At 32.9% G+C, this 27,401-nt stretch overlaps 1 protein-coding gene across 1 annotated transcript in view; it reads right to left on the reverse strand.

Moving 5' to 3' along the window:
• The window catches only part of LOC138699525 (neural cell adhesion molecule 2-like), a 1,056,814-nt gene that overhangs the window by 216,055 nt on the left and 813,358 nt on the right, over positions 1-27,401 (reverse strand). Inside the window, exon 7 of the mRNA XM_069825483.1 lies at positions 13,124-13,254. Within this exon, the coding sequence (XP_069681584.1) occupies positions 13,124-13,254 (131 nt within the window). The remainder of the gene's footprint in view (positions 1-13,123; positions 13,255-27,401) is intronic.

Consider the following 27,401-nt stretch of genomic DNA (forward strand, 5'->3'; position numbering starts at 1 on the left):
CAATGAAAATAGTTCATTACAACATGTGTCCGGAAATGCTTCATTTCCGAGTTATGGCCTTCACAACATTGAAATTCACCGGAACGTTTTTCTTTCCGCAGGTCGTTGTCATTACAGAAGATGTTCAAAATGTCCACCTCCTGCTTGAATACAGACCTCACATCGATGTCTCATTGACCTGCGAACACGATCCCAAACTCCAGGAGTACTGCGTATGTCCTCAGAACATGCCACAATTCGATAACGAAGGGATTCCAAATCAGGCACCGGAGACGAATAAACCAATGATTTTAAATGGCCCCACAAGTAGAAATCGAGAGGGTTCAGATCAGGTGAGCGTGGAGGCCAAGTAATTGGGCCACCTCTACCTATCCATCGATCAGGAAACTTTCGATCCAAGTACCGGCGAGCCGTACGACTGAAGTGTGCAAGAGCGCCATCATGCAAGAAGTGAATGTGTTGACGATTGATCAGTGGAGTGTCTTCTAAAACATGAGGTATAGTGTTTTCCAGGAGGTTTGTGTACGCCTGCCCCGTAAGTCTGTTTGATTTGAATACATGTCGCATAGTCTAACGCCTACACAACACTGAATGTAACCTTCCCCTCGGAATGAACTGTCAGAGTGCCCTCTTAATGTCTCCTTTGACGGCAACGACCTGCGGAAAGGAAAACGTTCCGGTGAATTTCAATGTTGTGAAGGCCATAACTCGGAAATAAAGCATTTCCGGACACATGTTGTAATGAACTATTTTGATTGTCTACATGTGGGAAATACATACTTGAAATTATGCCCCGTATTTTTTAAATATCCTGTATGGAGGTGGTGTTACAAATATGGAATACCATTTCGTTTTGGAATCTACATGTTTTGAATACTGAACGTAAAGTAACGTCCTGTTTATTGCAGAATGTCCCTGTGAAAAGTACACCGGACTTAGACGTTCGTAAGATGTTATAAAATGTTTGCATGAAATAATTCCCTAAAAATCTAAGTATCTAACACATTTCCTTCATAAAAATGGAGGTACAAATATGGAATACTATTAACAAGTTACAAGACTGATATAATTGCAAAGTCAAAATGGCCTCTACTAAGAAAAGCACAGAATAAGCATTCAGCATCTTCATTAGAAGGTGTTTTCCCAACCGTAATATTGAATCCAGATGAATCGTTTCTCACGTCTTTTCTCGAAAGTGTTTTATGGATTCTTGCATTGGTTTTGCATTTCATGAAGTTTCTAAGTTTGTTGGTAGGTGAGGTTTTCCCTCCTCCTACAGGTGCCAACACTACTAACGAAACAGGAAACGAGGGTATAAAGATAGAATATTAATAATACTAGTATTTCATATTTGTGACACACTGCTGTTGTAAGTCATAACCTCAAAACATGTAATAATTTAAAAAAGAAATCAATTAAACATAGATTCTTTCTCTTTAAGGATATAATATAAATAAATAAATAAATAAATGTATATATATATATATATATATATATATATATATATATATATACAGGGACATCATTTTATTTTTACTTCAATTTTTATTGTACCTGAGTTTTTGAATGTATTTCACTCCCACCCCTTCTACTAAGGAAGTTCCAACTCCACACAAAACCAAGACCGCAGATAGGTAGCAGTACTGAGTTACTGAGTATAGTACGTTCCAGAAATATGTTCGCGTTTTCCAGTGACGAAAGAGCTTTCAATATTGAATCATATTTACGCACAGGTACAGTACGTTTGCCTACGTCGCATCCCGATTTCCCCCACCTGCTTCTGCTCGCCCCTCTGTAATAGCTGGGCTGTCTTAGCTCTTTTCTGAAAACATTAATTTGTCTTAGGAATTGGAAGTTTACGTAATATTATATAGCCGTTTAATTTAACTTAAATAAAAGGGCCTCGTTAAGTAATTAACTGTCACGTGGTTTCCTTCCTTTCTAGAATCCTGCGGCATAACCACTTGGACGGACAGTAGATAGCATGTCTGAGTAATTTTATATTTTCGGGTCGGGCAGAAGTGAAGATTGAATTTACAGTACGTAGAGTAGGTACAGAATTATTTCAACATGAGTTACTAGTACGAAGGACGAAACTGGCAATTGGAATTAGATGCAATAGTCTATAGTGCGATAATATGCACAAAAGAACTGAAGCCTGTATCGAAATGAACGGCCACCATTTTCAAAATTGTGTTTAAATATTCATATTATGATTATTTTTCAATTTAACTTCTTTCTCTATATTGTACGCTAATGTGCTGTAGACAGTATAATATACACTGCATAATGAATACGTTCGCATGGATAACTCACTTCGTGAGTAAATGCACTTATTCTTAATACAGAAAAACCTAATGAAAATTATCAAACTCAAAATCGCGATATTTTCTAGTTTACGTAAATGGATGAACTACTTTTCTTCCTTCCCATACCTAGTAGAGTGGTTTGTGTTTTACGCCAGTATCATCGAACTCCAGTCTTGGAGGGGGGAGCAAGCGGTGTTTCCGGTTCTCTAAAGGTATAGACAGTTAATATTAAAAATGTTAGTAAAAATAAAATGATGTCCCTGTGTGTGTGTGTGTATATATATATATATATATATATATATATATATATATATATATACAGTATATATATAGATACAGTATATATCATTAACATTATGTAACATTGAGGAATAGCAATGTATATTCAAGAAAATAACTTACCGCCAAAATTTTAACTTTCCTCAAAACGCAATAATGATAAACGTTTCAATAGTTCAGCTTCTAACTGCAAACTAACACATTCCCGCTAAAGAGGCTATCAGTGCGTAGTAATTTGGAAGGGTTCCACAAGAATACAACATGTCTCGGGTCGTATATCACACTATTTCATATTTGTACCTCTATTTCTTATTTGTAACACTACCTCTTTATGTATACTAAACATATTCGTTTATATAGTATACCTTAAATTACTTAAATTCTCCTGAATCACGCTCCTATCCACAGAAAAAATTTAAAAACATTTCTGAAAGATATTAATAATTAAAATATTTTAAATAAATAAATAAATGACTGACTGAATGAATGAATGAATGAATAAAAGTAAATAATTAATTAATAAATTTGTATATGAGTAAATCAATAAATAAATGAATAAGTAAATAAATAAATAGATAAATAATCAGATATAATACTACAGATAAGATTTTCGTTATTTATTTAAGTTTCAATAATCTTAAAACAATGAATGTATACATATCTACAATATTTCTTACATTTTGTAATGAAATAAACCATAATAATAAATAAAGAAATTTTAGCTTCAAAACATACTTGAGGATTCCTGACTATTAGCTGTCGGATGGCCATAGGTCAGCGGACCACAGTTTAAGAATTACTTTCCTATATACTTTCAGCTCTCTCTCTTTTCCTTTTTAGATTACGTGACATGTATTTATATTATGTTATCTATTGTTTTCTTTATCACTCTATCATTTTAATGAATAGTTTACGATTTTAATTAATTTAAGGAAGCCCGAAATTCATCATTTTAGTGCCCAAATATTTAAGGTGTAATATTAGGGAAAGCTAAACCATCGAATAGGGATTATATAGAATGGACATTAGGCGAATTTTCCTGTTCTTTTTTTCTGTGTTCATACGTTCAGTCATCGTTTAGTTCTACTTTCAAGTTCTAGAGGTCAGTGTAATCGAGCACACGCTAGAGTTTCTCGATAATAAATGAATATAAGAGTTGAGACACAGGATCCAATCCAAACATTGCGTACTTTGTTACATAATTCAGTAACGGTTTTGCTTCCAATCAATTCAAATTAACAGCTTTTCCTTATTTCTCAGTGATAAACTAAATGTAATAATAATAAATTTTTATGTTTTATATATAATAAATATTATTATAAAATGATGCAATACATTATAAAATTATGTAGAGTAAGGGGGGGGGTATTGTCGGATACCATTTTGATGTTTCAAAATAAAGGTAATTGAAAAAAGTTAGAACTGCAATTACTTAGTATTACAATAACCTCTTGGGGTTCCTGCAGATTTTACATACGTATTAGGTAATTTACGTAATGTGTATTTGCTGTATAACTTGCAAAGAGAAAACAGAATGGGAAGCTAATGTCGGATACATTAGGCATTATTATGTAGGAGGTATGATAATGCATTTAAAATAATATATTGCATATCAGAAACTATTACAATGGTGTTCTGTTTAGCCAACTGATATGCAAGCCTTTTAACATCATTTCTGGTTCATCCAAAATATTTTCTCTCCATCATTAACACATAGTCAACTAGCTTCTCTTCAAGTGAAGCTGGGAGTATTGGTTTTCGTCCAAGTTTCGATTTAACGGCTTTGGTGGGCTCAGAATTGGACCGTGCATAATCAAATAACGTAGATCGAGGTACATTGAATCTTTTGGAAGCAGCAAGATAGCCCATTCTTTTCTCCCGTACTGCGACAATGGCATTTACCATATCTTCAGACTTCCATTTTTTTAGACTCAATCTCTTTTTTCTTTTACTTTAGGCATCTAAAAATATTAGAAGAAGAAACAATTCGTTACTTCATAATATTCGATTAATTAGAAAATTAATTACTTATATTAATTAAAAATACCCATTAGTAAAAATGTAGTGGTTTGTTATAGAAAACATATAAATGGGTTTAAGGCAGATTTTATGTAGCGATCAGCATTGAAAGACAGCCGACAATGCCCTCGGGTAATATCCGACATTGCTCTCGGCTTGTATCCGACATTGCCCTCAGCTAGTATCCGACATTGGCCGACTCTTCACAAACAGTAAAACAAGCCAGCTGCATGAAACATGTTGTCGATAGCATTTCTGCAATTAGAGAATTAAGAAGCCTTATTTATGGTATATCAAACAGTGCATACCATGTTGTGTAAATATAACAATAACTTGTAACGAATTAATCACATTACTTACCCTCAAAAAGTTTTTTTTTTTTTTTTTTTTTTTTTTTTTTTTTTTTTTTTTTTGCAGAAACGTTGAAAACACGCTATTCACACACAGTGAAGCACTCAACAGTAATGGCTATTCATGCAGATGTTCGTCTACTTGTAGAGAACGTAATGCATTATTTTCACACCAGATTGCACCATTCGATGGAAAAGAAATATGTTATCCGAGATTATCCGACATTACCAGACCTATCCGACAATCCCCTCCCTTACTCTATTAAATTCGTTTAATATTTATAGAAAAAACCTATATATGAATATGGTTTTACTTCTCATAGGAGTTTTGTTTCTCCATTTTCAGCGCTATCAAATCAGGGGTCAACATCTCAACTCTCATTATAAAGGAACTCTAGAGTCTAGACATTACAGATAATGACGGATTATTATTTCATCGGTCCAATTTATTTTATTTGAGTAAGCTACATAATGTACCTATATGTATTAATTGCATGTCTGTTATATTTCCGCTGTGTCGACTGCTAGCTGGTGTGATGTCAGACCAGCTCTAGGAAAAAAAACAGAATCTCATGCTCAAAGTGGTTTCAAGGTCATTGAAATCAGTCATGCTACATCATAGGTACCGACGCGAAGTGTCGATACTTAAAATTTCCTGTACGCTGGGTAAACTACTATATTTTGACATAATTTAGGAAAGACGTAAAATGTAAAACTGAAAGATTAATCATAACCGTTTTTAATTATCAATCGAAGATGATTAACATCTTCAGTTGCAACATTCATAATTGAATATTTTAAAATTATTTAATGATCGTGATAGTGGAATTCCGTGCACTATGATAACTAGAATTTTCTGTAGAAATAGGACATTTTCTCCTCGGTATAAAAAATGTAGGCTAGAGTAATTTCGGGTCATGAAAGAGAAGAGATATAAAGGTCTGAGTCCAGGTCGAAAGGGAGAGGGGGGAAAGGAGAGAATAAAGAGGAGGGTGTAAAATGTGTCCCTAAAGGGTAACATCTCATACATCGATGCATTTTCACATTCCATTTCCCCCCTTTCCATTCCGCCATTAAATTCTTACGATCTAGAGTTCAAAGCAGTTTTAGATCCTCAGATCTACTTACAGACCCTCCTAACCTCAGAAGCCCCTTAAACCTCATTTAGGTATCGTCCAACTGTCTAGAAGGCAAAAATGAACGGCGAAAGATCACGTGGTCCGCACCCTCAGCCAACAGTTTTCCCTAAGATAAGTTTATGAGGATAAACGTTATGGAAAGTGATATCTCTTCTCGTGGGACCCATTTTATGTGACGGTCGTCTAAAAAAAGTGATCTTGGTTTTGAAACAGGCCATAGTCGGCCATTTTTTAGTCTCGATATATGTGTGTATCTATCTTATGCATTTCCATAAAATTGAAGGAAATATTATGGTCCCCTAGATGTATCTTCTTCTTCACTTGATGTAACGGAATGAATTGATGCAGGGCTGGGTTTTTACTACACATGCGGGATAGAAAAGGAGCACGAACGCTCCATCCCCTTCAACATAACCACCCCTACTGGCTGTGTTCTGCGTGTTGCGGGGTAGGCTATATCTCTGGTCATTTTCAAGTACGTGTGAAGGTTATGAAAGGTCGATAATCATCTAACATAACGATTCCAATGTTCTAAATCTAATTGATAATTGTTCTCTTCCATCTAACGTTTTATTCCTATTATTATTATTATTATTATTATTATTATTATTATTATAAATCTTCCTCTCCGGTCTCCAGATGTATTAAAAATGCTAACTTACATTTAGGCGATTTCGATCCATTCAATGTATAGAAGTATTAGAATATCGCAATGCCTTTGCTAACATTAATTGCATTATCTTCTACACATATTGATAATACTTCTGTATGAATCATCTCCTTTCCATAAAATATAACAATATTAATTCTTGTAAACTAATCATTGTAATCTATACTCATTTTGTTGTTATCTCTATTATGTAATGTGTACCGTAGTTGTTCATTTTATTGCATTTTTTGTATTAGTATTCTTTTTTTGTCAATTGCATATCGTTACAATATTACTTATATTATTCCAGTCTCATTGATATGATTTCATTAATACATTTGTAATTCATTCTATTCAGTTGCCATTATTTTAATTATTTCACTTTATTAATTTTAATAATTATTTGTGCTATCTTACTTTGTTATGATTAATGTAGAATATTATATTGTTTGTATTTTCATCTCATTGCCATTTTCTATCATTCATGCTCATCATCATTTGTTGTTTTGTTCTGTTCTGTATCGTGCTAAACAGTAATTGGCCTTGTGCTGTTGTTTTGAAAGTTAATATTCTAAATAAATAAATTATTATTATTATTATTATTATTATTATTATTATTATTATTATTATTCGAAAAAGCCTTCGACCCTATAGATAGGAACAAATTGTGGGAAATAATGTATAATAATGGCTATCCTAAACATTTTGTTGAAACTGTTAAATGTCTATATAGAAATACAACAATAATAATAATAATAATAATAATAATAATAATAATAATGATAATAATAATAATAATAATAATAATAATAATAATCTATCTATACTAATAATAAATGTGTAGCCAAAATTGTTCTGGTAATTTTCGATTTTCCAAAAATAATTGGTGTTACCATGTATAATTAATCATTCTGAAACCGAAAATCGCTTTTTTGAAATTTTTGTTTGTATGTCTGTCTGTCTGGATGTTTGTTACCTTTTCACGCGATAATAGCTGAACCGATTTATATGAAAATTGGAATATAAATTAAGTTCGTTGTAACTTAGATTTTAGGCTATTTGGCATTCAAAATGCTTTATTTAAAAGGGAGGTTATAAGGGGGCTTGAATTAAATAAATCGAAATATCTCGCTTATTATTAATTTTTGTGAAAAATATTGCATAACAAAAGTTTCTTTAAAAAATGATTTCCGATAAGTTTTATTCCATACAGAATTTTGATAGGACTGATGTTTAATGCGATAAATGAGTTTCAAAATTACAATAACAACGCCATCTAAGGCCGTGTAATGAAATAAAAAACAAATAACTTCGTCTATAAGGGGTCTTGGACAATAACAATCTAAAACTATGAAACATAGCCTACAGAGAATGTTTCTCTGTTTGTATGAAGTAATATCGGAAGCTAAATTAACCGATTTGTATAATTAATTATTACTTCACCATTGGAAAGTGTAGTTTCTCTGTATGGACATAATGCTATAATGTTATTACAGTAACTTCTGAGTGAATCCAGGACAGATAAAATTAAAATAGCTTCTTATGCATAGAAAACTTGATAGGCTATTCTGTATATTCATTTCCTGTATTTCTTAAAATAATGTTTATGAACACATTCATTTTCATATCAGAGAATTAACAATTGGTGTTAACATGTATAATTATTATTCATCCTGAGACCGAAAATCGCTTTTTTGAAATTTTTGATTGTATGTCTCTCTGTCTGTCTGTCTGGATGTCTGTTACCTTTTCACGCGATAATGGATGAACGGATTTCGATGAAAATTGGAATATAAATTAAGTTCGTTATAACTTACATTTTAGGCTATATGGCATTCAAAATACTTTATTTAAAAGGGGGGTTATAAGGGGGCTTGAATTAAATAAATCGAAATATCTCCGTTATTATTAATTTTTGTGAAAAATGTTACATAACAAAAGTTTCTTTGAAAATGATTTCCTATACGTTTCATTCCAAGCAAAATTTTGATGGGATCAAATTGCACCAAAAACGGATGTTCTCTGAACTAAATGATCATGTTTTAATTATTTGCATGTAATAACAATTAGGAAATATGTTAAAGGAATTATCATTGCACTAAATGAGTGGTCTCTGGACCAAAATGATCGCATTTTAATTATTTAAATACAATTTAAATTAAGTGACATATTAAACGATTTATCCTTCTATCAAACACGAATGTTACCTGGACGAGATGTCCTATTTTAATTATGTAATTACTTTATATTTATATCTAACAAGTGCAGCGGAGCGCACGGGTACGGCTAGTAATAATAATAAATGCAGGCACATTAAAATCAGAACCCATAAAAATAACCCAGGGAGTAAGACAGGGTTGCAGTCTATTATCTACAATCTTCGTATTTATATTATGATATAATTAATAAATGGAAGATTGAAGTAACTGCAGGCATACCTATTAATAGAAACAAATGCCTAAATGTATTGCTATATGCACATGATAATATAGTAATAATACAAAACAATGAAGAGAATTATAACTTTCCGTATATAAGCTGAATCAAAGTGAAAAATAATATAATTTAAAAATATCCATAAGAAAAACAAAAGTTATGGCACATCGAGGTAAGCACCCTGTGCGCTCAAAAATAATAGTAGAAAACAAAGTGTTGGAACAAGTATCTTATTTTGATTATCTGGGATGAATGTATGTTATGACAGAGACAGAGACATTGAAAATAAATTGAATAAATTTCAATTAATATGTGGGACAATAAATAGAACTCTGCAAAATAAAACTCCAAAAGATACAAAGTTGAAGTTTTATAAGATTATGGCTGTATCAGTATTAATTTTTGGAAGTGAGTCTAGGATATCACAAGAAAGTGATAGAAGTAAGATTCAGTCATCTGAAATGAGATTTTTACATAGGATAAAAGGCTGTACAAAGGTGGATCGGGTACAAAATGAAGTTATAAGAAAAGAATTAATTATATACAGCATAAATGAAAAAAAAATAGAATAATATAAGGATAATTGGAGAGACCATTTGGGTCGTATGAATAATGGAAGAATTTCAGTCTTTGTAAATAATTACCAGCCTCAAGGAAAGAGATATAGGGCGCCCGAGCAAAAGATGTTCCTAACACTGTCAAGATAGAACAGGCAAGATGCCTAATCCCTGCAAAGTCGGTGATGATTGTTGTTATTATTATTATTATTTTTTTTTTCTCTCCTTCTTTGTACCAAATTCTGAAGACATTATTGCTTGAATATATGAGCTCTTCAGAGCAACAGTGGTGTAAGTCAAAATTGGGTAATGAGGTTTAAAGTAAAAATTCTGTAAAATACAGCGCAAAGTAGCAATTAATATGTCCTTCTTGCTATACACTGACTACTAATAGTTTAAATAAATTGAATACTAATTGGTACTTTTAGCTGTATTTTACAGAATGATTATTTTAACCCTCATTACCCATTTTTGTCTTACACCACTTCTCCTCTGAACGGCTCATATGTATTTTTTCAATACGTAAATAGAATAGTACAGGTGACAAGGAATAACCCTGTTTAACTCCAATAGTAACATTGAAGTTGTTGGATATATAAATTCTGTATTTTAACTTTGCAATTGGAATTTACTGTACACATTTTCAACAAATTTATGAATTTCTGAGGGATGTCAAATTCTCTCGTAATATTCCAAAGGTAATCTCTCTCAATGCTGTCGAAAGACTTTTTGAGATCAATAAACAACGTACGTACATCTTGCTCAAACTCACCTTTAATTTTTTTTAGCAGCGTTCGTGTAACAAATATATTATCCACTTTAGGTATATCTTTCTGAATCCAGATTGAGAATCATCAAATATAGTGGCGGATTATTATTATTATTATTATTATTATTATTATTATTATTATTATCATTATCATTATCATATCATTATCATTATCATTATCATTATCATTATCATTATCATTATCATTATTATTATTATTATTATTATTATTATTATTATTGTTATCCAAATATTGAAATCCTATTTTACTCTTTGGTATATTAATGTTGTGTTTGTTACATGTGAAATACATTATGTAGAGATAATACACAATTTTAAAGAAGTAGTAGTAGGCATGAGTCATAGTTACAATATAAATACACTAATTAATAGACAGTAAACAATAGTAAATACGTTATGCAATAATTACACTCTGTTAAAACAAAATTTAAAAAAATTAGAAATTATAATCGAAGGTATAGAGAGATTGCAAGAATATGACATAAATTTGCGATTTTATACATAATTTTAAGCAATAAAAAAAGAGATAATGCACAAAATTGACTAAGTTACAAATTAAACACCTAATATATAGGTTGTTTGCGATAGTATAGTGGAGTATCGTGATAAAATGTTAGGGGTGTTCGCAATTTTGTGTTCCAAAACCGATATGAACTTGAAATCATTAGTCAAAATACAAATGTCATGATTCTAACGTCTCACCATTTATAAGTTCAAGAAATTAAATTAATAATAATAATAATAATAATAATAATAATAATGAAACTCCAATTATTTTATTTCAGTTTGCTCACGATTCTCTTGTAGGATATGTCATGGCACATATAACTGACTAAAGTACTCTGAAGTAAGGTAATTCACAAACTGCACTCCCGTAGCAGCACTGCATAGTGCGGTAACTTTTCGCTGCCTCTCTCTGTAGCTTCACATCATAATCGTAATACACGTTCACAACTTTAACTGTTGCTATCAATACCACATCATCAGACATCTCTGTACTCAAGTTCTTTCTCAGTAGCCTTGGCCCGCTCCTGGAATTCGCTGCCGCTGAACATCAGAGGTAGTCTTAGTCCTCAGTCATTTAAAACTAGATTATTTAGGAATATTTTTAATGCACAAAATTAGTTTTTTGTACCTATATCTTTAATATACAGTTATTACTTTGTTCTTTCCATTAACAATAATTTCTAGGTCATTGTCATTGTTTCAATGTAAATCAATCTGATTATGTAAATTGTATTATTTCTTTAATTTTGTCATTGTATTGGTATGTATTCAATCTTTTTTCTTAAGTTAATACTTGTATATGTATATTCGTGTATATGCTTTCATCCAGGCTGAGTGGAAGAGAATGCCTGATAGCCTTAACTTTGGGCGTATTCCGAATCTCGACGCTGAGCAATCCGATGGCATCACGGTGTTCCGAATTTCAACGATGACGTCACTGGTGTTGCACCGGTGCCATCAGCTTTCAGAGGTGGTGGCAGTCTCCATCAGCCGCCATCAGTGAATCTGATTGGTTCTTGTATAGGTCAGGAATTAGCAGTCGTACACTGTTGTATCATGGCGGTGTGTTCTGCTTTGGTTCTGCTGTATTGTTTGTAATGAGCACAACGTAAAAACAATATGTTAATGGCTTATGAGCGAACATGTCAACGGACCAGTTATTACTACCGGTTCAAGAAAGAAATTGTTTATGCTCTCTTTTCTTTGAATGAGATGACAGTATGGAAATTTCGCAAAATCTTGCTAGCGTAGCACAGACAACAACTTCTACAGCCGCCATGATAGCCATCGAACCTTCCAGCAGTTTTGTTTCTATTTCTCTGCAGCGTGACGTCATTGTTGTTCACCGGTCCGGTGAGATTCGGAATACGCTGTTCGCCAGGAAAAATAATAATAATAATAATAATAATAATAATAATAATAATGATTTATTTTATCTGGCAGAGTTAAGGCCGTAAGGCCTTCTCTTCCACTCAAGCAGCAAAAAGTATATATACATATGCATGAACTTACAAAGAATTAAAAAATTTGATTTAGATAAGAACTACATGTATACAAGAGTTATTTACGAATTAAACAGCAAAATACTATGAACTATTAATTAAACACTGAAATACAAACTATGTAGTAGAATTAAGCTAAAATACATAGAATGTTAATATATTTAAAATAATGTTAGATAATAGAGATCATTATGAGAAAATTTTGAAAATACAGCACTATCAGGATGAATGTCTAAAGGAAGGAGTAACAATGTAGACAGTGATAGTTTAAGTCAGTATGATTGGAGTGAAATGCTAAAAACGTTATCTTTTAAGCTGTTTTTAAAAGTGTTTATTGTCTTGCAGCCCCTAATACTTTGTGACAGGGAATTCCATTGTCGCGAGGTGGATACTGTAAAAGATAATGAATAACGAGATATTATGACGTCACATGGAATAATCCCGGTAGTCAATGCTGAGCATGTCCTCTGTATCGGCCAGTACATATTATTCTTGCATGAAAATTTCGATACCACAGAAATTTTTAACAGCATGCAAACTGACGTCACTCCGAGAGAAGGAATTTGAAGAAACACATCGTACTCACATTGTGCAACCAGGTGATCTTGTGCTCCTTGGGATTGGCTCGGATGTTACACTCGAAGTATACGTCATCGTTCTCCTTGATGGTGTCAGGGTTGAGCGTGTTGCCTAACTGGAGCGTCACCTGGGGCGGATCTGCGAACATTTAATTAAGAAGACGAGGCAATAACGCTAAGTGTTCAACAAGTAGAGGAGCGGTGACCGTGAATGCAAGAGGAAACCAGTCCCAGAGTTAATTTGCCACTTTAAGGATTAAACTGATGCCGCCCTCCGGGCCGTAGCTTCTCCCGAGTTAATTTATTGTATTACAATTTCTATCTTCTCCGATTCTGTTCTTAGCTGAAGAATGTATTCCCTTCACGCACAATTAGGAACAAGAATGCCGGATCGGAAATCAATTAGACTGGTTTCCAGTTCACAGAGACGTCACAAATACCATCACCGCCACCCTGGAATAAAGTATACCTTTCTTATCATGCCAGCAGTATGCCGAGATTTATATAGGGTGATTCAGGAAGATGGTCACAAGTTAAAAATGACATAGATTTCAACAGAAGTCAGATCGCTTGAGGGACGTCCATGGGTTTGGAAGTTTTGCTACCAAAATTATGAATTCCATTTTCTATTATTCACTCATTAAAGCGACTGAAGCACTTTCTTCCTGATTAATTAAAATTAATGCTTGTACAAACACTCGTGATGCCACTCTTCGACTACTGCGATATTATATTAAGCAACCTAAATGCAAATTTGAGCAGCAGGCTACAACGTGCGTCCGTTATATTTGTAATATTCGTAAGTATGATCATGTTTCCCCGTCTTTCCAAACTCTGTCTTGGCTAAGGCTAAGCGATCGACGAGCCCTGCATTCTCTTGTTCTCTTATTTCAAATTCTGCGCACCGCTACCCCAGTCTATTTGGCTTCTCGTTTTCAAAATTTATCCGCATACCATCAGCTAAGTACAAGATCTCATCATAACAATTTACTCATTATACCCTACCACAAGACATCTTTATATTCTTCATCTTATACAGTTTCAGTTGCTAGAAATTGGAACTCGCTACCGAGTTATGTAAGGGGTTGTTGGACAATAACTTCATTTAGGTCAAAATTACATAAATTCTTACTTAACAAACTAATTGCTGATTAATATTTGTTACTTATAATGAAACTAACATCTATCCATTCTTATTATTATCATTAATTTCTCTAAATATATTTACAAAACCTCTAATGGCAATTACATTATTATTCTCATTATAGAAATATATTTTAGAGTGATATATATGTCTATATTTTTTTCTCCCTGTAAAATAGTTCTAGTAAGCTTATATTAAATTAATTTTCATCGTTTTACTAGCTATCTCAAATCTCAAATTAATTATAATTGATTGAATTAAATTAGCTCATAAATTAAGTTACTACTTTACCTTATAGGTTTATCTAAATTTAAATAAATATGTAGTCTACTAGTTGCTAAAATTTAACTGAAGATTATTGCTGGAGAACTTTTTAAGTGTAGTGTAAATATTCGTAATTTAAATATGTATTGTATTGATTAAGGGTGGTTGAGTGGAAGAGAAGGCCTTATGGCCTTAACTATGCCAGCGAAAATAAAATATGATTATTATTATCATTATTTTTTTTCAGGGTATATTTGTAAGAGTGTTCACCGTTCAAGATAAGATCGAAGCAATTTTAAAAAACTTAAACTTGTGATCCCGCTGAGTTAACAATCGAGAATTCAAATAATTTCTCACTCTAAGTGACTTTCTAGCAACAAATGATGATCTCTCTTCGGATATCGTTTGACAAATAGAAAGAAGCCTTGATTCATTATCATTAAAATTTAGGGACTATATTAGCCTACTTCCTGTAATGGAAAGAAATGGATGGAAAACTCATTCTTGATCATCATCATCATCATCATCATACTCATCATCATCATCATCATCATCCTAACAAGTATTAGGTCGAGTAGCGTAATACGGTCTTGTTTTCTGCCCATCTCTTTTGACGTCTGGCAATGGATCTTTTTCCCCTCCGTTGATAGGCTTAATTTAAAATTGCCTTCTGATTTTTGCTTAAAAATCGTGTTTCCTGTAACGACACTGTTGTAATCTTGGTTGCACATACGATCCTTGGGTGTCTAGTATATTCCCCGAATTGCAATTAAATATTTAATGTCGTTTGTATCAACATACTTGTGTAATTCTACATTTCTTGCTTCGAATTTCTTGAAGAACAAATACAGAATACATACTGCGGAGTTAAGATTTGGAACTTAATCAAATTGTTGTGTTCTTTGTAGCTTGTAAGTTCATTCATATGTACGGCCTTAACTCTGCCAGCTAAAATAAATTATTATTATTATTATTATTATTATTATTACACATTAATGTATAATTGAATTTTCTGCTCATCACGATGCGACGTAGTGACACATTGGTATGGTTCTTCGCTGGGATAGGCCTCATAATAAATACAGCTATGAGATTTATTGTATTGTATTGTATTTATTAACATTCTATGGTATTCATACATTGCTTGCAGCTAGAATATGGAACAAGTCAAGAAACTTAATACTGTTATAAAATCTTAATTTATAGTCACAGTCTAGATGAATTATATACAGACGAGATTTACAATATAGTCTACTAGTACCACACTAAGTTTTAGTGTCAGTTTCATGAAATGTTATTGAATGTCATGAATTCACGTACAGAATAGAAGGCATGACAAATTAGATACTTCTTTAATTTGGCCCTAAATAATTTTATGTTTTGAGTTTCATTTCTTATATCGATAGGGAGGCTATTAAAAATGTTTACTGCCATATGACGCACTCCTTTTTGATAGCACGATAGACTTGCCGATGGAGTATGAAAGTTATTTCTTTGACGTGTATTTATGCTATGAACTGTTGAATTAGTTACAAAGTTTTCATGATTATATACGAGGAAGATTATTAATGAAAATATATACTGACAAGACATGGGCATTATTTGTAGTTTTTTTAAAATAGTCTTACACGATTCCCTAGATTTGGCACCTACTTTATTCTAATTACTCTTTTGTAATAGAACTATATTGTTACTATCTGTGGAATTTCCCCAGAATATTATTCCAAAACTCATTACCGAGTGGAAGTATGCAAAGTATATTGTTTTTAATGTATTAATATTTACTATCTTTTGCATAGATCTAATAGCAAAACAAGCTGAATTTAGTTTGGGGGTAATTTCTTTAATGTGATTTTTCCGATTTAACACATTATCGATTTTTAAGCCAAGAAATTTGGTTGTTGTTGTTGTTGTTGTTTCTAATAGGGATCTATGATTAATTATTGCGCTAGAAATTTGCAACGTTGAATTTGGACAGGATTTAAATTGAATTATGTTATTTTTTTTACAATTTAATACCAATTTATTGACTGAGAACCAGTCACATAATTTGAAGAGAATTTCCTCTGTTGAAGATTGGAATGTGTTAGAGTTATTGGCTGTAATTACTATACTTGTGTCATCTGCAAATAATATGGGATGACCTAGATCTTTTATTAGGGTGCAAGATCATTTATAAACACTAGAAAAATTAGGGGACCTAATACTGATCCTTGAGGAATTCCATTATTAGTAGTTCCCCATGTCGATGCAGATTTCATAGTTGTATTGATTTCAACTTTCTGTTTCCTAATATACTTACACTTAAGCATTCTTCTCATTTACAAGTGTTTACCATGAATTCGGCCCTTAGAGTACAACAAAATTTGCAACAGAAACTGACGACTCTACAACGATCAATAACAAATTTTCTGGAAAGTTACAGTTGTCTCCAAGAATGTGGCTACTTCCAACCACATTTAGAAGCGTTCCTCCAAAACTTATGAATGTGGTAGGTGGGGCTACGTCGAACGTAAGAACAACGGGACTATTGATATATCATTCGCTGTAAGTCACACGCATTACATTCCTGGATTGTAATTGCAGTTCGCTTGTGTTTGAGGTACACTAATCAGATTTGTCCCATACATGACGCATCACATGTCACACGAACATCAGCATATCAGATGATATCGTAGTTTGATTTCGTAGATCGCCGTCGGCAATACAGTATTGAACGGGAAGCAAATTGCTTTACATACGGTCCTTAAGCGCCGAGGCTATTGACGACCTATTGCGTCCCGATGTCGCTATTCCATTCATTTCAGCGTTTCTGAAATTATGATCCACGGAGTCCCAGGGTTCCATGAGTAAATCTTAGAGGTTATGATAGTTCTAAATATTCTTAAATGTTTTATATAATTCTGTTACTATGAGAAACTGGTTGAAAAGGGCATGTACACACAGTAGTGGCAAAAAAACCGGACCGACCCTTGTAGCTAATACAAAAGAATCCTGTGCTGTGTATTGTGTCAAACTGTGGTAATTTCAATATGAATAGTGAAGTCAGAGGTATGTACTGCTATTTAATGTAAAAATACGCAGTTATCTTTGCCGAATAGAGGTAGAAATGTAATATTTATCCACGGAGTCCCAAGGTTCCATGAATAAATCTTAGAGGTTATGCTAGTTCTAAATATTCTTAAATGTTTTATATAATTCTGTTACTATGAGAAACTGGTTGAAAAGGGTATGTACACACAGTAGTGGCAAAAAAAAAAACCGGGCCGACTCTTGTAGCTAATACAAAAGAATCCTGTGCTGTGTATTGTGTAAAATCGTGGTAATTTCAATATGAATAGTGAAACCAGAGGTATGTACTGCTATTTAATATAAAAATACGCAGTTACCTTTGCCGAATAGAGGTAGAAATGTAATATTGATCCACGGAGTCCCAGGGTTCCATGAGTAAATCTTAGAGGTTATGCTAGTTCTAAATATTCTTAAATATTTTATATAATTCTGTTACTATGAGAAACTGGTTGAAAAGGGCATGTACACACAGTAGTGGCAAAAAAAAAAACGGACCGACCCTTGTAGCTAATACAAAAGAATCCTGTGCTGTGTATTGTGTAAAACTGTGGTAATTTCAATATGAATAGTGAAGCCAGAGGTATGTACTGCTATTTAATGTAAAAATACGCTGTTATCTTTGCCGAATAGAGGTAGAAATGTAATATTGATATCAGATGAAAACAAAACTCTCAACGTTTTTTCGTCTCTGAGTTTGAGGCACTTAAGGAAACAAAAGACGGTAAGAATCGAACAAAAGCAATAAATTTCATTGTTACCATTAATTATACAAGATGGATGTGTTTTGTGACTAGCAAATTTGAATCTGTGACTCTGAAATCAGCTACAAGGGTCGATCCGGTTTTTTTTTTTTGCCAATACTGTACACGTTATGAAAATATAAATACAATTATTTAATCACAATATTCTCGGAATATATACAGGACGGAAGTGAAATCTTCAGAACGAATAGCTTATGTTATACCTAGAACAAAAAAGTGTAATACCATATAGGCCAAAAGTCCATAGTTTTCTCAGACAGTTATTTTCCCAAATGTTTAACACCCTGTTATTCTGTAGCTATTCAGAGTAGGATCGTAATTTTTGTCCACATCGATAAAAAATCTAATAAATAATAATTTATTCCTCTGGCGTATTTCAACAGCATGGACGGTTTTCAAGTAAATTTAATTTTAAAACCACTAATTTCAAGCCACACTGAATGATGCGACCAGCTTGCAAAATTATAGCCAGAAGAGGAGATGGAAGGTAGTTCGCTAAGGCAGAGAGTCCTGAGTTCGTTCATCACTTACATCTGTATTACGAGAAGAAAGAGCAGTGTGTTAGCGGCGATGTTGCCGGACTGCTGAAACTTCTAACTCAATTTTGAAATTAACCGCTCATTTAAACACAAAACGTAATATATATTTTCCATTAATTTAAGTCCCTTTCAATCTGCTCACCCTGTATAAACTGAATTTTATGCAGTTTCCCCTATGTTTATACAGTTCTGAATATTCATGAACATGTCATCTTTAAAATCCCACTACAACTCTAGAATACAACCTTCTTACTTCGTGTTCATTAGATAATGGACAAAAATACAAGAAGGGTAAAGGAAATAAATGCTCCCAGTGAGATCAGAAAGAAGAACCCTTCCTCTTTTTATCGCAATGCGAGTTTTAATTATCGCAACCCTATCGTGTGTACACAGCCCCTTTATAACACCTATCCTGCGATGTTCATACCAGTAGATAGCTCTCTGTTTATACTTCCTGAAACAATTCCTTCCTAAATATTTCTTGACTACATTTAAGTCCAACAGAATGACATGATCCCATCTCCCTTAATTAAACGCCTCCATTTCGCATCTATTATTCTTTATACAGTATTTCCATATGGTAAGAAGTTCCGCTTCGTTTTAATTGTCATCGTCACTTACTCATTTGGAGCAGTCAAGTATGAAAATTTAACGAGAGTCTGGGAATTTAGAAATATCGCCGCATCCCCAGAACTATCGCGTTCGGTAAGACTTTCAGACCATAACTTATATTACTCACCGTTCAACAACAAAAACAATATTGCATAATTTATCTAATGGAAGAGAGAAAATACTTTTGACTATCTGTTATACAAACACATCTAACTACTTCCATGCATGTATATGTGTCTGTATGTATGTATGCATGTATGTATGTATGTATGTATGTATGTATGTATGTATGTATGTATGTATGTATGTATGTATGTATGCGTATGTATGTATGTACGTATGTATGCGTATGTATGTATGTATGCGTATGTATGTACGTATGCGTATGTGCGTATGTATGTATGTATGTATATGCATATGTATGTATTCATGTATGTATGTATGTATGCGTATGTATGTATGTATGCGTATGTATGTACATATGCGTATATATATATGTATGTATGTATGTACGTATGTATGTATGTATGTATGTACGTACGTGCGTGCATTCCTTTTCCTGTAGTTTTTTTTTTATTTTTTACATTTCTTTCCCTTCTTCAGTTTTCGTTTATATTTTACTTTCTTTTGTGTATATACAGAGTTTTTCCGAGATGGTGTTACAAACTTTCAGGGATGATGGTGAAGGGCACATGTATCGATTTGAGATATCGATTTTATTTTTTACATTTCTTTCCCTTCTTCAGTTTTCGTTTATATTTTACTTTCTTTTGTGTATATACAGAGTTCTTCCGAGATGGTGTTACAAACTTTCAGGGATGATGGTGAAGGGCACATGTATCGATTTGAGATATGGATTTTATTTTTTACATTTCTTTCCCTTCTTCAGTTTTCGTTTATATTTTACTTTCTTTTGTGTATATACAGAGTTTTTCCGAGATTGTGTTACAAACTTTCAGGGATGATGGCGAAGGGCACATGTATCGATTTGAGATATCGATTTTATTTTTTACATTTCTTTCCCTTCTTCAGTTTTCGTTTATATTTTACTTTCTTTTGTGTATATACAGAGTTTTTCCGAGATGGTGTTACAAACTTTCAGGGATGATGGCGAAGGGCACATGTATCGATTTGAGATATCGATTTTATTTTTTACATTTCTTTCCCTTCTTCAGTTTTCGTTTATATTTTACTTTTGTTTTGTGTATATACAGAGTTTTTCCGAGATGGTGTTACAAACTTTCAGGGATGATGGCGAAGGGCACATGTATCGATTTGAGATATCGATTTTATTTTTTTACACTTCTTTCCCTTCTTCAGTTTTCGTTTATATTTTACTTTCTTTTGTGTATATACAGAGTTTTTCCGAGATGGTGTTACAAACTTTCAGGTATGATGGCGAAGGGCACATGCATCGATTTGAGATATCGATTTTATTTTTTACATTTCTTTCCCTTCTTCAGTTTTCGTTTATATTTTACTTTTGTTTTGTGTATATACAGAGTTTTTCCGAGATGGTGTTACAAACTTTCAGGGATGATGGCGAAGGGCACATGTATCGATTTGAGATATCGATTTTATTTTTTACATTTCTTTCCCTTCTTCAGTTTTCGTTTATATTTTACTTTCTTTTGTGTATATACAGAGTGTTTCCGAGATGGTGTTACAAACTTTGAGGGATGATGGCGAAGGGCACATGTATCAATTTGAGATAAGGAACCCTGGTCCGGAAATGACTGAGTCGAAAATTATAAGCAAAAATAGTTGTGTGGAAATGGAATTATAATTTGGCACCACGTGCCCTCCTTCCCTTAGCTTTTGGAACAGTCGTGGAAAAATGGTGTGGGGCGGATGTCTCCTACGTGGGTACTTGTCCCGTTACAATCTGTGTGCTTGTCTACTGTTCCCATTGGCTCATCCGTATTCGGAAAACAGGTCGGCTTATTCCGTTCTCGTGTACTCCTCCATTTCACTAGAACTGATCGACTGGACACTGCAACTTGTACGCAGACGTGAATATCAGGACCGACCATGTCCGTTACACATTACGCTATCTGTATTGCTTTAGTGTAGTTTCCTGTCCCCACCCTTCAGACAGCTCACTGAATGGAATACTGTAAGTAGACAACGTAAAAAACTTCTGATGAATACAGTATGTGTAAGATGTACAGATAAATACGCATAAATAAGGTGTACAGAGGAATAAAATTATTTCATTTCCACATAGCTAACTATTTTTGCTTGTAACTTTCGACTCGATCATTTCCGGACCAGGGTTCCTTATCTCAAATTGATACATGTGACATTCGCCATCATCCCTGAAAGTTTGTAACACCACCTCGGATACACCCAGTATAATTTGTTTCTAATTATTTTTATTTCTTTGATTTTCAAAGGTACGTCCTGATTTCTTGAGGAGAATTTTTTAAAAGAGGTCTATTTTCTCTGAAAGCTTCCAATTTCCGTACTTCTCAATCTTCCGGTAGTATTTTTACTTTTTCTGATTAGACCTCGGACTTTAGAATAATTGTCTACTTATTTCTTTAAGCGTTAATAAAAAAATCTTGAATTATATGCAGTCTTAAATAAAAGTTTTGTCGTACAGATTCTTTATGAGTCATAGAAAGGAGTCAGTGTGCATAAGTCAGACATACTATTACCTCAACTAGTCCTCTTGTGAACCAGGTCGCTAGTCCTCCGTTCATACGCACTGCCTCCTTTCTGAGACAACGTATCTGTGAGACAAACATTTTTTCTAAGACTGTGTATAGCTTATATTTAATGGAAAACCATGACAGTTGGTAGAGTTTATAGTACCTTGAAATGTCTATTTGAGTCGTGTGTGTGTGTGTGTGTTTGTATATATTTCATTTCAAAACTTTCCAGTCTAAATAACTATTTTTTTTATTTAATTCAATATAAACAAAAAAAACATGTCAATTTAGATATTGAGGGAGAAGTCTGAAATCAGGCGTATTTGCATTTTAGATTTCACCCCAACCCTCCAGCCACCCCACTTTGAAATTTCAAATGACACCTCTATATTTTTATACTTAAATATGAAAGAGCATTAAATGTTTATACACCTCATTCATTTGTTTTTGCATCTTTTGTTTTCTATCGTCGCCTGACAACTTGTATTTTTGTCATTGTTCGTCAGAGCTGAAGAGAATAAAGCTACAAAAACATATTGATCATTTCATGTAATAATTATATTTGTGTATTAAATTATTTTATGCTCGACCATGCCTAAATGTAGTAATTACACCCCTGGTAGTTGTCCTTTAATACATGTCATTAAAGTACACCTACTCATTAAAGTATAGGTGTTTTCAGCCAATGACAAGTCAGCTTTGTACCATTATAAAACCGCAAGTATCGATTATTCTCGCATATGCAATCGAAAGAGAATTAGCGAAAAGTCACGGAGGCTGGAAATCCAATACTGTCGCAGAAGGTTATTTTCTGTTACTATAATAATTAGCGTTAATTGTAAATAGCATTCAAATAAATTCAATTTGTCATCTCGTTTTTCAATGTCGAATTCAATAATCAAGGTTATACCAAGTTTAACGGGATTACACAAGGTCAATGACATTATTGTTCCTCGGAAATAATCAATACTTTCGCGTCTGCGCAAATCTCACAATTCACAACCTAGAACAAGGTCACTTCCGATCTTGTCAGATACAAGTAAAATGTATACATCTGAATAATTTCAAGCTAGAAATATGGTCGAGCATAAAAAGTCGTATGAAACTCGCCTATAATGGTAATTAAGAAGCTCGTATGAAAATTATGAAACTCGCTTGCGCTCATTTCATAAACATCCATACTCGCTTCTTAATTACTATCATTATAGGCTCGTTGCATAATGTACTATAAAAATTGTGTATATCCTTCAAGAGAGAACATAAATCATTCTTATTGATTAAGGGGAGAGGATGGTATTTTTGATGGAAAATGACTAAATTTTCAAAAAATAATATTCTTTAAAATACCCTATGATATGTGTGGATCGCCATTTTTAAACTTCCTGCATTATGGATTTTTAAATCACTCGCCCACTTTTATTGTTGTTTCCGGTAAATAAAATTTTCTAACAATTTTTTTTCTTTAAAATACACTTTGATATGTGTGGAATGCATTGTATAACATTTTGTGGGTAATTGTGCCCTTATCGGATGTTGAGACGTCATTTTTAAACTTCCTGCGCTATGGATTTTTAAATCACACGCTTGCTTTTATCGGTTTCCAGGAACTTCATTTTTTTTTTTTTGCTACATTGCCAGACAAAATGGATATAATTTCTGAACTATTAAAGATACATGCATGAAATTTAGAACACACATTCTTTAGACTATTGGGAAACTTTTCTCTGTAACAGAATTTTGTTAATTGATTTCATTTTAAAAATATGTCCGTTTGTTTGCAAGAAAGGAAATCAGAAAATTGTTACTAAATTTTAATTGTTTATTTCACAAACGTAAGGACTAATATCAAAAATCTGTTACAGACAGTTTGTAGAACATACTTTTGCAAATACATTGCAAAAACTGTTTGAATCTTTTTTTATAAACGGTTTAGATATATCGGTTTTAGTACAATCCTGCATTGGGTATTTTTTTTTTTTTTTTTTCAAATTTTGGTCCCCAAATAATCTTTTTTATTTTTATTTGGTTGAGTTGCCACAGCTATGAGCTCTCTACATACAAAAAATTAACAATTTACACCAAATAGGAAAAAGTTTTAAAAAATACCATCTTCTCCCCTTAAGTTTAGGAAAAAAACACAACATAAGCTGTGTTTTCATCCTACAATCAACTGATAACAAAAAATACAGGCTGCACAGGCGAAAACAAATTAATGATGTGTGTAAACAATTCAATGCCCTTTCATATTAAAAAAAAAAATACAGGGGTGCCATTTGAAATTTAAATGGTGGGGGAGGCGGTGGTAGGGTTGACATCTAAAATCCAATTAAGCCTGGTTTCAGACTTCCCCCTCAATATCTAAATTGACGTGTTTTTTTTGGTTAAATTGAATTCAATTTACATAATTAGTTATTTAGACTGGAAAGTTTTAAAATGAAAGCCCTGTATATATATATATATATATATATATATATATATATATATATATATAATTTATCGTGGATCTCGAACTTCATGTTTGCCGAAGGCGGGGATTCAACCTGAAATCGTTTGCATGACAATATCATGCGCCAGTCGTAGTTACCATTCAAAAACGTCGAAGATTAGAGAAACAGAAAAAAATGATGAATCGGTAGTGGGTCGGATATAAAACAGCTCAAATGACTGCATAATTAAAAACGTTTGCAATAGATAAAGTAATAATTTAGGATGTTAGTGTATACGCGCAAAAATATTATAGGTAATCGAGTATATTATGTTGAACCTCGTTACGTAAAGAAATTCATAATCTTCTAAATTGTACTTGTAGACATGTTCAGAGATTAGTAAACATTTTCAAGGGACTTCTTTCCCTGGCTAATTACGTGAAGGTCCACGCTCGAGGGTTTGTCCAGGTTCACCACGGTAACAAGTAACCAAACAACTAACTGTGTATCCAAACACAAACATGTTCTGTGATATCTCTTTACATTAATACATGGGATTAAAATCATTACTTATTTTGTACTGTAGCACTTTCGAATTTTGAACACAGCCTACATTTTCATTTCCATAAGGAATGAAGACTGCAATAAAACGAAATAATTTAAGTATTGTTATCTAACTTATCAACAGTAATCTCACTAGAGGTTTTGATTTTATCGATAAATCTGCGAGAGTAACAAAGTACTCCACTACAATAAAATATTAATTGGCTTACGAAAATACAACTGTATTCAAATGTATTATTGTACCATCTCAACATTACGCTAGATGGCAGTAGTGTTTTATGATTATGTTTCCTTGTTATCAATTGTGCCAACTATGGAATCTTCATTGAACTCTGTGGACGGTTACTAGTCAAGAAGGTTTTGCTGATTCTGTTTCATTTTTATTCAAACATTTGCATTCCATTTAAATCATCCGGATCCCAGTAATCAACGTCACTTGACAGATGATTTTCAATAAATCTTAGTATTAAACAATCTCTGATACGTGACTGTCCATAATATCATATAGCAGAAGCTATAACAAACATAACCTAAATAATATAAACAAGTGTTAGAAAAGTTTCAATTAGGGATGATGAAATAAACAAGAAACGTTTTAATTAAAGATGATGAGATAAAAAACAAACATGAATAGTTTTAAAAGAAACAATTATTGAAAGTACAAATTTCAAATTTGAATGTTATAGTGGTTGGTGGTTCAGTTGATATTATATTGTACGTGTGCGTAAAAGAAGTGAACTCGTTGATGTACATGGTGTATCCCTCAACTTATTCAGGATTTCCGAATGGTGCTCTTCATATATGACCAGTGATCTTTATTAATTCTTGTTCTTGAATGCCAATGCGAGTCATATTTGAAAGTACTGTGCATCAACTGGAGTGGTTTGTAATTTTCTGTTTTTTGACGTCCAGACCAGCGCAGTTTGAAATGTTGGCAAACAAAGAAACAAATGCTAGGGTAGTGATCAAAAATAAACAAATGCTAGGAACGCGATAAAATTAAACAAATGCTAGGGACGCGATAAAATTGTGCGATAAGCAGCCATGATTGGTTGAAAGACGTCCTTACGTACCGTTTCATTGGTCAAAAGTAGTGTGACGTAGTAAAAGTGTAATAGTCAACATAAAAAAGCTTTATAAACGATGAGGCATTCACTTCTAAACTATCACGAAAGAATGAAAAGACATCCAATATAATTATAAATATAATCCAATCTTCCTCAACTTGGTGAGGTTGCCAAAGACAAAGAATGTTGAACAGTAACATTTAAGATGACATTAAAAATATCTTACAAGAAATTTGTTTACAAAAAATAAAATTTGCAGTAGATACTATTTCACATAATGAACATTTATAAAAATGCAGATAAAAAAATAGACTGAGAAAATTCAACTGTAATTTGAATTGAAATACAAATGTCGCCGTAAAATCTGCAGAGAACCCTTCAAAGCTATCATAGAAATGTTCTTAATTGTTGTTGTTGGGACTCCAAATTTATGACAGAATGATACAAATTGTTTTGTTATGGTCCCTCTAGCGCCCACCATTAATCCGATATACTTCTATATCCATGAGTTTATATGATGTTTTGTAATAATGGAAAGTGGGTTCATAAATTCTCCTTTTCTCTATGTAGATTAACCTCCTCAGGTTGATTCTGATGCGTCTCGAATCTGATAGTTATTGAAATAAAAGAAACATATAAAATAAAATAATGTTTCAATTGTTAACAAAAGTGAATACTTTCTTAACTAATGTAGAATTATTTTTATAAAATTTCGGTCACGTAACCAGAGGAAACAACATCAAGTTCCCGTCCACGATCCGAGGAGAAAGAGATCCTGTATCCCGGTGTCTTTGGTACACAGCAACGAACGTTTTTTTTTAATCCCATGATTTGGAAATCGTAGAATTGAACTCCCTTGCCACGTTTTCGGATTCTCTTATTGCTCCGTACATTAAATGGATCCCGGCTAATTCAGTATCAGTGAATCCTTCCATTAAGTTTAATATTAACGTGTGAACTTCATGCAAGGTTAATGATCCTTAAGGGTAGGCTAAATGTACGTGAATGACCACAAATATTATCAGAAAATGTAGGCTCTAAATTTCTAAAATTTTATAAGAAAATTAACTCACAATTGGACAAAGATTACGAGGTACCACAACAAGACTTATTAGAACTTAAATATCTGATGAAAGTATGAAAAAATGTTACTAATATTTCTCAGAACAGTTTTATCAAAGTA

This window comes from Periplaneta americana, chromosome 5 (genome assembly GCF_040183065.1).
Source record: "Periplaneta americana isolate PAMFEO1 chromosome 5, P.americana_PAMFEO1_priV1, whole genome shotgun sequence".
Lineage (NCBI taxonomy): Eukaryota > Metazoa > Arthropoda > Insecta > Blattodea > Blattidae > Periplaneta > Periplaneta americana.